Source organism: Macaca fascicularis, chromosome 15 (genome assembly GCF_037993035.2).
Source record: "Macaca fascicularis isolate 582-1 chromosome 15, T2T-MFA8v1.1".
Taxonomy (NCBI): domain Eukaryota; kingdom Metazoa; phylum Chordata; class Mammalia; order Primates; family Cercopithecidae; genus Macaca; species Macaca fascicularis.
In genome coordinates, this window is record NC_088389.1 from 7454940 (window position 1) to 7471870 (window position 16931).

Here is a 16931-nt window from a genome sequence, read left to right on the forward strand (position 1 = left end):
AGAGGATGATATGACTCCCGATAGAGCAGGAGGCGTACACCCAGCCTGGGATAGTGTTCCTAATATTCATGGAGAGGAGAGGCTGACATTACTCCCAGTATGGCAGGGGGGTGAGCCACCCCCCGCGAGGCGGGGACCAATAGCCACCCCCTCTCCCCCCCGTGGCTATTGGGAGCCACCTCGCAGGGGGGTGAGCCACCCCCCGCGAGGCGGGGACCAATAGCCACCCCCTCTCCCCCCCGTGGCTATTGGGAGCCACCTCGCAGGGGGGTGAGCCACCCCCCGCGAGGCGGGGACCAATAGCCACCCCCTCTCCCCCCCGTGGCTATTGGGAGCCACCTCGCAGGGGGGTGAGCCACCCCCCGCGAGGCGGGGACCAATAGCCACCCCCTCTCCCCCCCGTGGCTATTGGGAGCCACCTCGCAGGGGGGTGAGCCACCCCCCGCGAGGCGGGGACCAATAGCCACCCCCTCTCCCCCCCGTGGCTATTGGGAGCCACCTCGCAGGGGGGTGAGCCACCCCCCGCGAGGCGGGGACCAATAGCCACCCCCTCTCCCCCCCGTGGCTATTGGGAGCCACCTCGCAGGGGGGTGAGCCACCCCCCGCGAGGCGGGGACCAATAGCCACCCCCTCTCCCCCCCGTGGCTATTGGGAGCCACCTCGCAGGGGGGTGAGCCACCCCCCGCGAGGCGGGGACCAATAGCCACCCCCTCTCCCCCCCGTGGCTATTGGGAGCCACCTCGCAGGGGGGTGAGCCACCCCCCGCGAGGCGGGGACCAATAGCCACCCCCTCTCCCCCCCGTGGCTATTGGGAGCCACCTCGCAGGGGGGTGAGCCACCCCCCGCGAGGCGGGGACCAATAGCCACCCCCTCTCCCCCCCGTGGCTATTGGGAGCCACCTCGCAGGGGGGTGAGCCACCCCCCGCGAGGCGGGGACCAATAGCCACCCCCTCTCCCCCCCGTGGCTATTGGGAGGCACCTCGCAGGGGGGTGAGCCACCCCCCGCGAGGCGGGGACCAATAGCCACCCCCTCTCCCCCCCGTGGCTATTGGGAGGCACCTCGCAGGGGGGTGAGCCACCCCCCGCGAGGCGGGGACCAATAGCCACCCCCTCTCCCCCCCGTGGCTATTGGGAGCCACCTCCCAGGGGGGTGAGCCACCCCCCGCGAGGCGGGGACCAATAGCCACCCCCTCTCCCCCCCTTGGCTATTGGGAGTCATTGTGGTCTCAGAGCCTGTTTTGCATAATGTGAGTAGTATCGTCTCCTCCTGTGGAAATAGTAAACTCTTTCACAGATGGGTGTGCACCTTCATTGTATTGCTCAGGTAACAATGATATAATTAATTATTAAACATCAAGAGTCGATGGTAATAATTATCAATAATACTGTCAATTAATATTTTCCCATAATATTGATAATTAGTTTAAGTAGATTATGATGGACGTCAAAAATTAATTTTTAATAATTATGTCATTTATTAAAATTAATTTTTAATATTAATGATTGCTTTTTTGCCAGCATCAGTTAGTAGTGGTTTAAGTAACATTAATGTTGATATCATTATTTTATTATTAATAGTGTTATGATTATTAATACTAATCATTAACTTTTTAAAGAAGTGTTAATGTTTAGTATCTTTATTGTCATTGTTAATGTCTATTATTAATATTAATTATTATTATATATATTAATATTAATAATTAATAGACTCATTCCTGATATCCCGTGTGGAGAAAATGATATTCCTCCCAATATAGCAGAAAGTATACGTTCCTCTGTGATGTTATTCCTAATAACCAGGCGGTAGAGGACGACATAATGGAAACTACCGCAGTGTGGGTACATCGTTTCGGTCATCTTGTTCCTTCCATCCAAAGTGCGAGAGGATGATATTACTCCCAATATCGCAAGGGGCGTGGACCTCCACTGTGATATTTTCCCTCACATCCAGCCGGGATGAGGAAGATATTATCCCCAAGATCACAGGGTTGTACATCCCCTTGTGATACTGTTCCTTATATCCTGGGATGGGGAAGATAATACTAGTGGCAACATCGCTGGGGTTTTACACACCCACTGTGCTATTGTTCCAAATAACACGATATGACGCCCAGTATCACAGGGGTGGTACATCCTCCTGTGATATTGTTTCTTATATTCAAGGAGAGAGAATGCTATTACTCCCATTATTTCAGGGGTTGTACACACGTCCTGTGATATTGTTCCTAATATCCCGAAGAGGAGAGCATATTACTCTCAATATCTCAGCGGGTGTACACCTCGTTTCTAATATTTGTCATAATATCCAAGATGGGAGAGGATGATAAGACTCCCAATATGCCAAGATGTGTACAGCCACCTGTGATATAGTTCCTAACATCCAGGTGGGGATAGGATGATATTACTGCCCATATCGCAGGAGTTGTAAAACTGCTTCGATATTTAGCCTACGATGCTGAGGGGAGTGAATGATATTACTCCCAATATCGAAGAAGGTGTACACCCCCCTGAGACACTACACCCAGTATTCACGTTGGGTGACGATGACAATATGCCCAATATCGCAAGGGATGTACACAAACCCTGGGATATTGTTCCTTATATCTAGAGTGGGAGAAGACGCTATTACTCCCAATAACGCAGGGGCTGCGGCTGTACACCCCTCCTGTGATATTGTTCTTAATATCTGAGGCAAGAGAGGATGATACTACAGCCAACATTGCAGGGGGAGTACAGCCACCCAGTGATGTTGTTCTTAATGTACTCCACCTCCCTCCACCAGGGATATCGCTTCTAATATCCAGGGGAAGAGAGGATAACATTATGCCCTATATTGCAGGGGAGTGTGCACACCCTCTGTGATGTTGTTCCTAGTATCCAAAGGTAGAGACGGTGATGTTACTGGCCATATTGCAGGGGGTGTACACCCTTCTGTGATATCGTTTTTGACATTCAATGGGGGAGAGGATAACATGAATTCCAATGTCGCTGAAGGTGTACAGACCCCTGTGATGTAGTTCCTAATGTACAGGGGAAAGAGAAGAGTATTGCTCTTAATATCGCAGGCGGTGTAACCACCCTGCCCCCTGTATGCTGTTCCTGATATGCAGCGGGGTGGAGGCTGATAGTACTCCCAATATCCCAGAAGGTGCACACACACCTGTGATAGAGTTCCTAATATCCAGTGAGAAAGAGGCTGACTTTACTTTCAATATCGCAGTGGGTGTACACCGTCCCCAACCCTGGGGTATCGTTCCTAATATCCAGGCGGGAAGAAGATGGCATGGATGACAATTTCGAAGGGGGTGGACAACTCTTCTGTGATATGGTTCCTGATATCCAGGGGGTGAATGGATGTTATTACTCCCAATAACGTAGGAACTGTACAGCCACCCTGGGATTTTGTCCTTAATAAGCACAGGGGAGAGGTGAGATTACTACCAACATTGCAAGGGGTGTACACCCTCCTGTGATATTGTTTCTTATATCCAGGAAAGGAGAAGATGGTATTACTACCAATATTGAAGAGATATACAACCCCCATGGGATATTGTTCTAAAGATACAGGTTGAAAGAGGATGAGACTCCATCCAATATAACAAGGGGTGTACATCCCACCTGTGATGTGAATCGTAAAACCTAGAAGAAGAGAGAATGACATTGCTTCCAAAAACTCACGGGGTGTACACCCACCCTGTGACATCGTTTCTGTCATCTAAAGGTAGAGATGGTGATACTACTCCCACCACCAGAGAAGGTACACACCCCCCTGTGATATTGTTTCTCATAACTTGGGGGAGAGCATGATATTACTTCCAGTATGACAGTGGCTTGACACCCAGTCTGTGATATTGGTTCTGCACATCAACTCTGTGCCCCTCGTTTCCCATGCGTCCTCCCCACACTTTTGGAACCTCGGGGAAGGCTTTGTCTTTGGGTACAGATGAAGAGACGAAGGGTCTGAGAGGTGAAGCAAGTTTGTTACTGGAAAGTGGTTCCGATCCAGACCCCAAGAGAGGTTTCTTGGATCTCACAGAAGAAAGAATTCGGGGCGAGTCCATAAAGTGAAAGCAAGTTTATTAGGAAAGAAAAGGAATAAAAGCATGGCTACTCTGGCCGGGCGCAGCGGCTCACTCCTGCAATCCTATAACTTTGGGATGCCGAGGCAGGTGGATCACCTGACGTGGTAAGTTCGAGACCAGCCTGGTCCAACATGGCAAAACCGTGTCGCCACTAAAATACAAAAGATTAACTGGGCGTGGTGGCAGGTGTCTGTAATCCCAGCTACTAGGAAGGCTGAGGCAGGAGAATCACTTGAACCCAGGAGGTGGAGGTTGTAGTGAGCCAAGATCACGTCACTGCATTCCAGTTCGGCCAACAGAGCAAGACTCCATCTCAAAAAAAAAAAAAAAAAAAAAAAAAAAGAAGAGAAAAGAAAGAATGGCTGCTCCATAGGCAGAGAGACACCAAAGGTCGCTGGTTGCCCATTTTCATGGTTATTTCTTGATCATACGCTAAACAAGGGTTGGACTATTCATGAGTGTTCTAGGAAAGGGGTGGGCAATTCCCAGAAATGAGAGTTTCTGCCCTCCCTTCTGAGACCATGTAGGGAAACCTCCAGATGTTGCCATGGCATCTGTGAACTGTCGCGGTGCTGGTGGGAGTGTCTTGTAGTAGCTAATGCGTTATAATTAGCATATAATGAGCCGTGAGGACAATCAGAGGTCACTCTTATGGCCATCTTGGGTTTGGTAGGCTTTGGCCGACTTTACTGCAACCCGCTTTATCAGTAAGGTCTTTATGACCTGTATCTTGTACCGACCTCCTATCTTATCCTGTGACTAAGAATGCCCATCCTCCTGGGAATGCGGCCCAGCAGGTCTCAGCCTCCCTTTACCCAGCCCCCATTCAAGATGGAGTCGCTCTAGTTCACGTGCCTCTGACAAGTTGGCCTGGGTTGAGTGTTCCCTAGTGTGTGGTGGTTGGAGCTGTTCCTAGGAGTAAGAGGTATTGTCAGTAGGAAACAGGCCTCTGTTAGCCCGGGGGCTGGCACTCTGCCCCATTATATCGGCCTCATTTTAGTGGTGACAAAACTGGGGCTCAGAGACATCAACTCCCTCATCCCGAACCCCCAGACTGTCAGTGGTGGGCTGGGGTTTGAATGTGGGGCTTGAAGACCCATCATCTCCTCTGGTCCCCCAGACTCTGCTGCCCAAGAGGAACAGGATCCCAGGATCCAGGCCCCTCATGGCACCAGCCAGGGTGGGCGTAGATGGGGAGGCAGAGTTCCAAAGCCCCCCGGACTCTGAAGCAGGTCAGGGATCAAGAGCAACGCGGACCTACGGGCCCCACCCCGAGAAGAATGGCTGCAGGCCTGGCCCAGCGGGCAGGAGGTCTGTGTCCTCAGTCAACGTGACGGCACTTCCGGCTGCTCCAGCCAGGCCGTGCTGTCTTCACGTTTCCAATCATGCGGCCTCCTCTCCAATTCCCAAACCCAACCCACAGAGACAGCGATCTGGGGTCCACGTGAGGTTTGTCAGCAGCTCTGACCCGCTGCTTCCCGCCAGCCCCGCGGCCGGTTCTGGAAAGCTCTCTGCTGCCCCCTGGTGGGGAGGCTTAGGGTAGGGCTCTGGCTGCAAGCATGGGGTCCCAGAACCACCTGGCTCTGTCACTTCTGCTGGGTGGAAAACCAACCCAGGGCTGAACCAGTGACACCTGTGGCGCTCCCAGAACCTCCTGGGTCTGTCACCTCTGCTGGGTGGAAAACCAACCCAGGGCTGAAGCAGCAGATGGGTGCCTGATTCCTTATTATCAGAGCTCCGTCCACTGGCAAGTCTCTCTCCGGGCCTCAGCTTCCCCTTCCATTAAACGAGGGGCTTGGGGGATACCAAGGAGGGGTAACTGCTTAGTGAGGATGGGAGGTTTCTTCTGGGGAGATGAATACATTTTGAAACTAGATGGCGGGGGTGGTTGCACAGGACTGTGAATGTACAAATGCCATCACATTATTTGCGTTGAAATAGTTAATTGCATGCGATGTGAAAATCACCTCATTTAAAGTGTTTAAAAGAGGGGTCTGGGAGAGTGCAGTGTATGTGAGAATCACGTGGGACACCCACAGTCTCTGAACGTCAGTTTCCTTGCGTAAACTGGCAAAGAGACTGTGTGAACTGTATTCCCTGGGGCCAAGAGATTCCAAGAAGGAAAACCTGGGATTCTTGGGACTGGAATGACGGCCGGGGGCCGGAAGGGGAGGGGGTTGGTGGGGACAGCTGGGGGGCAGCCCAGATAAGGCTTTCAATACTGGGTAGCAGCGTCTACACAGGCGGAGATCCCTGCATATCCCTTCCCGCAGGGCTGACCAGTGGCCAGAGGTGGGACTGGCCAGGCTCGGCCCAACCAAGTCTGGGAGCAAAGGACACTGAGTGAGGGATCCCCGGGGCCACCCTCACTGGCCTTCGGCTCTCCTGACACCACGAGAGAGCTCCAGGAGCTGACCTTGGGTCCTAATGGGGGACACCTTCCTGGCTCCAGGCTGGCAGGGTGGTGTGGTGGTCAGTGTACTGGGCTCTGCGTGTCCGCCTCTACCTGCTGTGTGACGGTGGGCCAGTCTCCTAACCTCTCTGTGCCTCTATTTCTTCAATGGCGAACAGGGACACTAGCAGCCCCCACATCCGGGCACAGTGGCCTGAAGGTTAAAGGCAAGGGCGGCACGAGATCTACAGCAAGAACTCTGAGCAGGGAGAGCAGGGAGCTGCCCAGAGTTCAATCACCATCTCCCCTTTGGCCGCCAAGAAAACCGAGGCTCATGGTGACCTGGCCCAGGTCTGTTGGACTCACGGTCCTTCTCATCCCCAAGATCAGAGGGCTGCCACCAGGGAAGGAGCTGTCCCCTAGACACAGCCCAGGAAGCACACAGGGAAGGATGCCATGGGGACTTCGGTATGTTTTTGCAAAAAAAAAAAAAAAAAAAAAAAAACATTTATTGCTATTTGAACCCTGCTTTTATGCTTCCATTACCCAGAAAATGAGCTATGGGAGACACCAGGAGAGGCAGGAGATCATCCTCCTTGCACAAAACCCACTCCCTCGGATACTGTCCTCAGCGAGGGTGGCTGGAGGCCAACCAGGGGGCCCACCCGCAGAGTGGCAGAGGAGGTAGGTTGACCCTGTGGACGCTGAGCTCTGTGGCGAAGGTCCTGGCCTTCTGGTAGAAGAAGAGCCACTTCTCGCAGTCCAGGAGGAAGTTGTGGGAGATGGTGATCGGCCGCGTGTAGATCTTCAGCTGTACCTTCTTGTTGCCCAGGTCCACGGCGGCTGCCAGTGCCAGCTGGTAGTACCCGGCTGCATCAAACGGATCCTGAAGGGGACAGGTCATGGTCAGCAAAAGGGGGACTCGGAGCCCGTCTACCCAGAGGCCGTTCCTGTCTCCAGGTCATTCCACATGTCCATCCGATGCTGGCTCACCCCATGAGCCCCGAAGCCTGTGACACTGCTGTGGTCTCAGCTGCAGGAGGTGGGGACGACCCTGACACCCCTGGAAGCCTTCCTGACTGTCCCTACGCCCCACTCACCCCAAGCCTCCTGCCCCAGTGCCACCCTCTCTGCAGGCAGTGGCTGCTTTCCCCATGGGCTGAGGTCAGGGCAGATCCTGCCTGCTCTGAGAGTTCCATGCAGGACCCGTGGCTCCAAGCCACAGCAGGGCCACTGCGTTGAGTGACCCAGGCTCCCCTCTGGCCCCTGTCCATGCTGACCATTTCCAGGCCCTCCACGGGCCAGGCCAGGTACAAAACCATGTCACAGGTGTCCTCTCTGGCAATGTTCCCTGAAATATTGACGGAGTGTGACTCCCCAGACATCCACTCCCATTTTCAATGAGTCTTTGGCTCAAACTCACCATCCCTGGGTTGGGATGCCGCCTCCCAGACCTCCTCCTTGACCCTCCCATCCCCCACCCGGCTTCTCCCCAGGCACCTCCTCCACATGGGGGTCACCCAAGGGACCTCTCTAAGACCCATGCCTGGCCTGTCCCTCTTTACCATCTCAAGATGGCTCCCAGGGCCAATGACAGAGTCCAAGATGCAGCAGTCCATTCCCTCACTGCCCCGCCCCACACACAGAGCAGGGACGTGAGAAGACCCCGAGTCACCGCCACTGCTCATCCAATGCCCCCTGGCCCAGCCGAACACTGGACTCTGTGCTGGGTGCATGGTTGAGCCTAACGTCCTTGCTTCCAGTCTGAGGGACCCGGGAGTGAACACTGACCACACAGGGTGGCCCGGGCTGTGGCAGAGGGAAGCCCAGGAGGCCCCAGACTCAGCCGGGGGTGGAAGGCAAAGGCTTCCTGAAGGGGTGGGGGCTTCCCAACTAAACAGGAAGGAGCCAGCCAATGCATATGTCTCTGCGTGTGCCTGTGCATGTGAATGTGCGTGTTTGTGTTCCTGTGCGTGCATGTCCCTGTGTGTGTGCCTGTGTGCATGCCTGTGTGTGCACGTCTGTGTGCGCGCGCCTGTGTGTGCGTGTGCCTGTGCCTGTGTGCATTTGCGTGTGCATTTCCATGTGCCTGTAGTGAGTGACAGCCTGAGCCAGTAAACACCTAATCCACCCTATTCCAGGGCTCACTCTCATGTGTAGAGTAAAAGGGACCCCATTTTAGAGGCAATTGGCATAGATGCCCATTTACTCCTGCTTCTCTGCCAGCCTTCCAGGTCCCATACAGCCTGGCTTCTTCTCCCACTCCTCTGGGCCCTGGGTCCAGAGCCTCCTATACATGGAGGAGGGTGTAGCCTTGGAAAGACACCGCCCTTGGGGAATTCCAAGGGGGCCTCCCTGTGGGAAGCTGGCCTGTGCTGACAGCATAGTCACGATGAGGCCCAGAGGGCTGTGCATGGGAAGGAGGGCTGTGCATGGGAAGCAGGGCTGTGCATGGGAAGGAGGACTGTGCATGGGAAGGAGGACTGTGCATGGGAAGGAGGACTGTGCATGGGAAGGAGGGCTGTGCATGGGAAGGAGGACTGTGCATGGGAAGGAGGGCTGTGCACGGGAAGGAGGACTGTGCATGGGAAGCAGGGCTGTGCATGGGAAGGAGGAATGTGCTACTTGGCGCTTTCCTTTCTCCTGGACAGGCGGAGTGGGCGGCAGGCTTGACCAAGAGAGATAAAGGCCTCTTCTGGGACGCCCGTCCCCCTGGGTCCCAGGCGTGCCCCTGAGCCGTGAACAGCGTCCCCCTGGGCCTGATACTTGGCACCTCCCTATCTGGCTGGGACTTGGGAGGCCACAGAAACCACGTCTGACCACCAGGTGTCGCCAGTACTGGGCGGGGGCCTCGCGGGCAGCCCCAGGCCTGCGGTGGGGTATACGGGGCAGGGTCTTAGGTCCGCCCCAGCTCCTCATGTTGTTCTAAGGCCCCCAAGATCTCGGCCCCTGGACTGGAGTGCCCTGGCCCCTCAGCCCGTAAGGAGCACTGACACGAGGCTGGTGTGATGCTAAGGAGGGGCGGTGTCCGCTGGGCAGATGGGTGGAGACACCACAGGTCTCAGTCTGCCAATCCCAGCTCTCCACCCCTGCAGGGCTGGGGGCAGAGGGAGCACAGCACCTCCCCTCGAGACACACCCGACCTAACAAGGCCTCAGCCTGGCTGGCTGGGGCCCCGCCCCACTGCACCTGCCCTGAGCTGGGGTTTCCCTGTCTGTGAACTCAATGGTAAGACACTGGTCCCACCCCACCCTTCCTGAGTGATGGGAAGATTCAAGGTGTCTCGGGACTCCAGGAAGGAGTTGCTCAGTGCAGGCTGGCACCCTGGGCAGGCTTCCTAGAGGAGGCGCCAAGATTTGGGTTGGATCTTGCAACGTGGATTCAATGTGAGGATGATGGCGTCCTCTGAAATGTCACTCTCCCGACCCTGTTTTCTTTGTTAAATGCACCTTGACACTTGACTGTCAAGACTCAGCTTTGGTGTCACCTCCTCCAGGAGGGCCCCCTGACTACAATCCCCCTTCTTTACCCAGAGGCCACCATTGCCCACTCATGTGTCAGCCTCCCTGGCTGAGACTGAGTTCTTGAGGGTGGGGCCTGGCCATCTGGGGAGCTGGGTTTTACCTGCTAACCTTGCCGGCTCCTCCAGCTGGGTGTAGAGCTCCAGGGAGGCCACTGGACCATTCCTAAGAAAGGCTGGAACCCAGGCCTCTGGGGTCCGGATGGAGATCCCACTCCAAGGGGGCCAGGAACACCCCGAGCCCTGCCCCTCCCCACCCACCTTCAGGTCGTAGAAGATGATGTCACCGAGCACCAGGTACACCTTCACGTAGTAGAGGGTCTCCTCGTCGAACTCCAGCGGCGAGTTGCAGAGCTAAACGGCCTTGAGGTAGAAGTGCTCCCCCAGCTTGCCATGGCCCAGCCAGTGGTGCAGGGCGGCCAGCCGGTGGTAGGCCACACGCTCGTTCGGCCGGTCCCCTGGGGTGCAGGCCAAAGGGGCAGGTGTGAGGATGTGGCTCTCTGGGGCAGGGAGGGAACATGCCCCTCAGGAGCAGGTATACAGACCCCCAGGCAGCACACGTGGCTTGTCTCCAGGCACCTGTGGTCACCTGGGCAGCTCTGGCCATTCCCTTCCAGGTTCCCAGACTCACTTTTCCATCTGCAAAGCAGAACTAATAAGGCCTGCCCCTGTCTACTGAGAGGCTTTGGCAAAGTCGGACTTGGATGGCCCAGTTCTGTGCCTACACATAGCCACCTGCCTTTGCTCACTGGTTTTAACCAGGGGAGCCCAAAAGCCATGCAGTGCAGGTGCTCCCGGGCTCCCCGGCTCCAGGCAACCCACAGACGTGACATCCGACTCCTCCTGGGTGTGTCATGATCAGAGCCCCCTACCTTGGGGAGTCAGCTGCACACCTACTGTGTACTGGGCTACGGGGCACAAGGCGCTGGGACATGTGGCCTGCCTAGGGTTCCCTGTCTCTGGAGGGGGACAGACGACCCTGGCACAGCACCAGGGGATGCACGGCCTTAAGGGGCAGACTGCTGGAAGGGGAACTGGGATTTTATCAGCCAGAGAGCCATGTGGTTGATGAGGGTGGGAAGGGCATAAGAGAAAGGGAATGTGCCACTCAGCCTGGCACATACAGGGACCAACGAGATGCCTGGCATGTCTGGAAGGCAGAGGGCACACTGGGTGGCCCTTGTGGTCAGCAGCGGGAACAGGCAGAGGAAGCAGAGCTCAGTCAGGCAGGGAGCTCTGCACTGCGTGAGAGACCTCGGGCTGTGCCCCACAGCCGGACGGGGAAGCCAGTTGGGCAGAGCTGCCTGCCTGGACAGGAGACCAGGAAAATCCAGTAGCTGTTTCAGCTCCTGGCCTGCAGACCTGGAGGCTGGGCTCTGGTAAAGTGTGGGTCCTGGCAGGGCGGAGGCTCAGGGGACTTACCCAGAGTGATGCTGAGTGCTAGGACCATGTGGGCAACCTCCAAGTCCTCCTGGGGCTCCTCCAGTGTGGCCAGCAGTGACACCAGCTTGTTGCACAGCTGTAGCTGCAGCTCCACCTTGCGGTTGCCTGTAGTCACTGCCAGGGGCAGGGCCCGGTCCTACCACACAGGCAGGTGGGGTCAGGTTTCCCGCAGCACCCACCTTGCCCAGCGCCCTCCTCAGAGCTCAAACACGTGCTTGGAGCTTCCCACACCCCAGCTACCCCTGCACCTCGACACAGCTCTGTGCTCTGGGATAACACACAGTTCAGACACCCAAGTTGGGGGCTGAAGAGTCACCTGAGGCCCATTCAGCTACACCCGACAGCCTCAGACCAGCCTCTCCCACCTGGGCACCGGGGGTCTGACTGGGGGGAGCCAGCACTCCTCTCTGCTCTAAAAACCCCACATTGATCTGTGCCCGGGGCTGAGCCACACCGTGAGCTCAGAGGAAGGGAGAAGCCATCCCACTTCGGGGTGCATGCAGACCTGGGCCTCCCACTGATACGCTGTGTGTCCTTTGACATGTCCCTGTGCCTCTCTGAGCCTCAGTTTCCTCATCTGGAAGATGGGGACAGGACTTCCCACTCATGGTTGCTTGAGGTTATCAGGTACAAGGGTAGAGCCATTGTCACGTCCAGGCCCCGAGCGTTTGTCCCAGGCAGGGGCATGGTCAATATCATTCCCGGTGAGACCACTTGGAAACTAATCATGTGCATGGGTGGCCCTGCCTCCATCTGGGAGGCCTCTACCCTGCCACACCTGTGCCTCAGCCCTCCAGGTGCCCCACTGAGGCCCACCCACATCAGCCCACAGGCCAGCTCACCCGGTAGAAGGACATACCTTCCTCCCGCTCCCAGGCCCCATTGAAGAAGATGTCTCCAGCTGCCTCAAACAGCTCCAGCCCCAGGTTGGGGTCGCCTGTGTACAGGGCCACATTCTGTGCCTCCTGAAAGGAGACAGAAGTTCCCTCAAGACCCACACCTAGCGAGGTGGCTACGCGCACCTTTGCCAGGCTCCTTCCTCTCACACAGTACAGGTACACTTGAGCATTTTTCAGACCCTGTGCATTAGGGCTGCCCCCACCACTGGCATGAGGACAATGAACTGATGCTCCTGAGTGCCAGGAGGTGACTGAGCAGCTGCAGCCCAGAAGCCCGACACCTGTGAATCCTACCAACAGGGCTAGCCCTAGCCCACTCCCCCTTCACTCAAACCAGTCTCCGTGTCCCCCAGATTGCTGGGAGCCCAGCCCCTGGCTCTTTTCTGCGTTGCCACATCCCTGCCACATCAGCAGTGTTTGTGGGTGGGCCTGGTCCCCTCTTGGCCATGAGCTCTTCATCCCTCTCCTCAGCTCAAGGAAGTATATAGCAGGTGCTCAATAATGAAAGCTTCATCAGGCTCATGGGCTTCTCAATTTGTTCCAGATCACACTGTGTTTGGGAGAGCCTCTGAAAACAGCCACTATGATAGATTCATTTTATAAGGAGATGTGCCACATGTCGCTTGGAGCAAGTTCTTCTGTGTGTTAATTGAGTGGTCACATTATTTGAGCATGTGCTGTATACCAGCAGGTGCTGTGCACTGTGAGGGGCCGCGCCTCTGCCCTCAGGGAGAAGATGCTGGCCACCGGCGGAGGATGTGAGGGAACCAGTTGGAGGGAGGGAAAAGGCACACAACAGGTGCTCAGCAGTGGCTTAGGAATGAGTGGATGGATGGATGAATGGATGAGGAGATGTAGACACATGGATGGATGGAAGGGTGTGTGGATAGATGAATGCTTGGATGGATGGATGGATGGATGGATGGATGGATGGATGGATGGATGGATGGGTGTGTGGATAGATGAATACTTGGATGGATGGATGGATGGATGGATGGATGGATGGATGGATGGATGGATGGGTGGGTGGGTGGAATGATGTGTGTATGTCTGTATGTATGTATGCGTGGGTAGATAATGTATGGATGGGTGGAGGGTAGATGATGTATGTACATGTGGATGGATAGATGGTGGATAGACGAATGTATGGATAAACAAATGGACAGATAGATGTATGGAGGGATGGATTAATAGGTAGATTGGTGGGTAGACGGATGAATGATGGATGGATGAATGGACGAACAGGTGAATGGATGGATGGGTGAAAGGATGGATGATGGATGGATGGATGATGGATGGATGGATGGATGAATGGATGGGTGAATGGATGGGTGGATGGATGATGGATGGGTGGATGAATGGATGGGTGGATGAATGGATGGATGATGGATGGATGGAAGGATGAAAAGGTGAATGGATGGATGATGGAAGTATGGATGGATGATGGATGGATGGATAAATGGATGGATGATGGATGATAGATGATGATTGATGGATGGAAGGATGAACAGGTGAATGGACGGATGATGGAAGGATCAATGAACGGATGGATGGATGAACAGATGAATGGATGGATAGACCGGTGAATGGGTGGATGATAAAAGGATGGATGAATGATGGATGGATGAATGGATAGATGGATGAATGATGGATGGATGGAAGGATGAACAGGAGGTGAGCGGATGGATGATGGAAGGAGGGATGGATGATGGATGAATGGATATATGGATGAATGGACAGATGGATGGATGGAAGGATGAACAGGAGGCAAGTGGATGGATGATGAAGTATGGATGATAGATGCATTCATAATGGATGAATGGATGGATGGATGGATGGATGGAAGGATGGATGGATGATGGAAGGATGCATAGATGATGGAAGGATGAATGGATGGATGGATGTACAGATGAAAAAGTGAATGGATGGATACACGGGTGAATGGATGGATGATAAAAGGATGGATGAACGATGGATGGAAGAATGGACACGAATGGATGATGGATGCATGGATGGATAAATGGATGGATGGATAAATGGATGGATGGATAAATGGAAAGATGGATTGATGGAAGGATGAACAGATGAATGCATGGATGATGGAAGAATAGATGGATGGATGGATGGATGAAAAGTGAATGGATGGATACATGGGTGAATGGATGGATGATAAAAAGATGAATGATGAATGAATAGATGGACAGGTGAATGGATGGATCATGGATGGATGGAAGATGGTTGGATGGATAGAAGGATGAACAGCTGAATGGATGGATAATGGAAAGATGGATGGAAACATGGATGAAAGGATGGATGGATGGAAGGATGGAAGGATGGAAGGATGGATGGATGAATGGATGGACGAACAGGTGAATGGATGGATGAAGAAGTGAATAGATTAATGAATGATGGATGGATGGATGGATGGATGGATAGAAGGATGAACAGTTGGATCGATGATGGAAAGATAGATGGAAAGATGGATGGATGGATGAACAGGTGAATGGATGGATACAAAGATGGATGGATGATGGATGATGGATGGATGGATGATGGATGGATGGATGATGGATGGGTGGAAAGACGAACAGATGAATGGATGGATGATGGAAGGATGGATGGATGGATGGATGGATGGATGGATGGACCCACAGGAGTATGGGAAGATGATGGAAGAATGGATGGATGGAGGGATGATGGATGGATGGAAGGATGAACAGGTGGATGGATGATGGATGGATGGATGGACAGATAAATGGATGATGGAGGGATGGATGGACGAAGGGATGGATGGATAGATGATGGATGGACGGAAGGATGGATGATGGATGGATGGATGATGGATGGGTGAATGGAAGGACCCACAGGTGTATGGGAAGATGATGGAAGAATGGATGGATGGATGGTGGATGGATGGATGGAATGATGAACAGGTAAATAGATGACGGAAGGATGAATGGATGGGTGGATGGACAGGTGAATGGATGGATAGACGGGTGAATAGATGGATGATAAAAGGATGGATGAATGATGGATGGATGAAAGGACAGATGGATGGATGATGGATGGATGGATGGAAGGATGAACAGGTAAATAGATGATGGAAGGATGAATGGATGGGTGGATGGACAGAGAGTGAACAGCACAGGGGTCCTCCTGCATCCCTTGCCACTCACCTGGATGTACAGGTCCACCAGCTCGCTCTGTCGCAGGATGTAATAGATCCTCCCTGCTTGCAGCCAGGCATGTGCCTCCTTCTCTTTCTTCTGGAGGTCAATGAAAATTCCCAGACTTCGTTTGGTGTAGTCCAGAGAGGATTTGTAGGCCCTGGAATCACTAGAATCAGACACAGGTGTCAGAACAAGGGCTCTCATCCTCCTGGAACCAGTCTGCCTCCTCTCGTGGGTCTGGTGACAGATGAATCTGGAATGTGGGGACTGGGAACGGCCCTCTTGTGTGTGCAGTGTTCTGCCCTTCCCAGGCTGCTGGGAGGGCCAGGGTGAACACACACGGCATGGAAAAGATGAAGGACATCCTTCTGAGGGAATCGAGCATCATGCTGCCCTGTGGCAGGAGAAATATGCTAGTCCATCTCCCCTGCCTCCCAGACATGGCCTGTGTCTTCTCCAGACGCTCCAAGAGCCGTTAGTGTTCAGAGGCTATCTAGGCCGATGGTTCTCAAGGTGTTCAGGCATCACAGTCACCCGGAGGCCTGTCCTTATAGCTTGCTGGCCCTGCCCCCAGAGCTTCTGGCTCCACAGGCCTGGGGCAGGCCCTAGAACTCCCACTTGCCACAGGCTCCTAGGTGACATGGATGCTGCTCTGCTGGTCCAGGGACTACACTTTGAGAAGCATGGCTCTAGCACACTGGCCCATTTTCCTTCTGTGAACCTGAGGCCAAGACTGGAGCCAGTCTCCCGGGTCCCCATGGTATCTGGCCCCTTCCCTGCTCTCTCAGTAAGTCCAACACTTGAGGGGCTGTGACTGCAGCAATGTCACCAGGCCCTGTGGGTGGGGTGGCCAGGGCCATGGTTACCCCACCAGGTCAGCATGCTCGGGGGAAGCCGAGTGGGCCACATATGGGACGTGAGACCTTGAAACCCTGCCCCGGGGAAGCAGGTGACACAATTGGCTCTGTCTTCTGTGGGAGAGAAGCCACAGGTGGCTGCTGTGGTCACATTTAAGGGGACAGATGAAGGCCAGGAGTCAAGACTCGGGGCAGGCAGAGGTCAGATGACAAAGGCCACCATAGTAGGAAGAACAGCCCAGAGTGCACGTACTGCCTCTGCTGGGGTTGAGATGACCTTTGACCCAACAAGGGAGACTCAAGCTGGGACTCACAAGCCAGCAGCAGCCCTGGGATGACCCCAGACCCACCAGCTCAAAGCATCTGATGACAAGGAACCAAATGATCCAAAGGAAAGGGGCTGAGGAGGCCCTGGGCCAGCTTCCCTGTGCCCCCCTCCCTGCCACCCCAACCCCCTTGCACCCCTCCACACCCCCACCACTACAAAGCCAGTCCTCACCACTAGGTGCCCAGGGACAGGTAGAGCTGACTGGTGGTCTCCAGGAGCTGCCCTCTCCAGCACCTGGTC

At 54.5% G+C, this 16931-nt stretch overlaps 1 protein-coding gene across 1 annotated transcript; it reads right to left on the reverse strand.

Moving 5' to 3' along the window:
* Nucleotides 1-6947: 6947 nt before the first annotated feature.
* LOC135967594 (SH3 domain and tetratricopeptide repeat-containing protein 1-like) lies at nucleotides 6948-16388 on the reverse strand. The gene is made up of 6 exons (XM_074018075.1): nucleotides 16378-16388; nucleotides 15523-15672; nucleotides 12280-12541; nucleotides 11417-11573; nucleotides 10256-10452; nucleotides 6948-7360 (listed from the first exon to the last, which is right to left on the reverse strand). Exons 1-5 carry the CDS (start codon nucleotides 16386-16388, stop codon nucleotides 10349-10351), a joined length of 684 nt encoding a protein of 227 aa, XP_073874176.1. The 3' UTR covers nucleotides 6948-7360; nucleotides 10256-10348.
* Nucleotides 16389-16931: the final 543 nt, after the last annotated feature.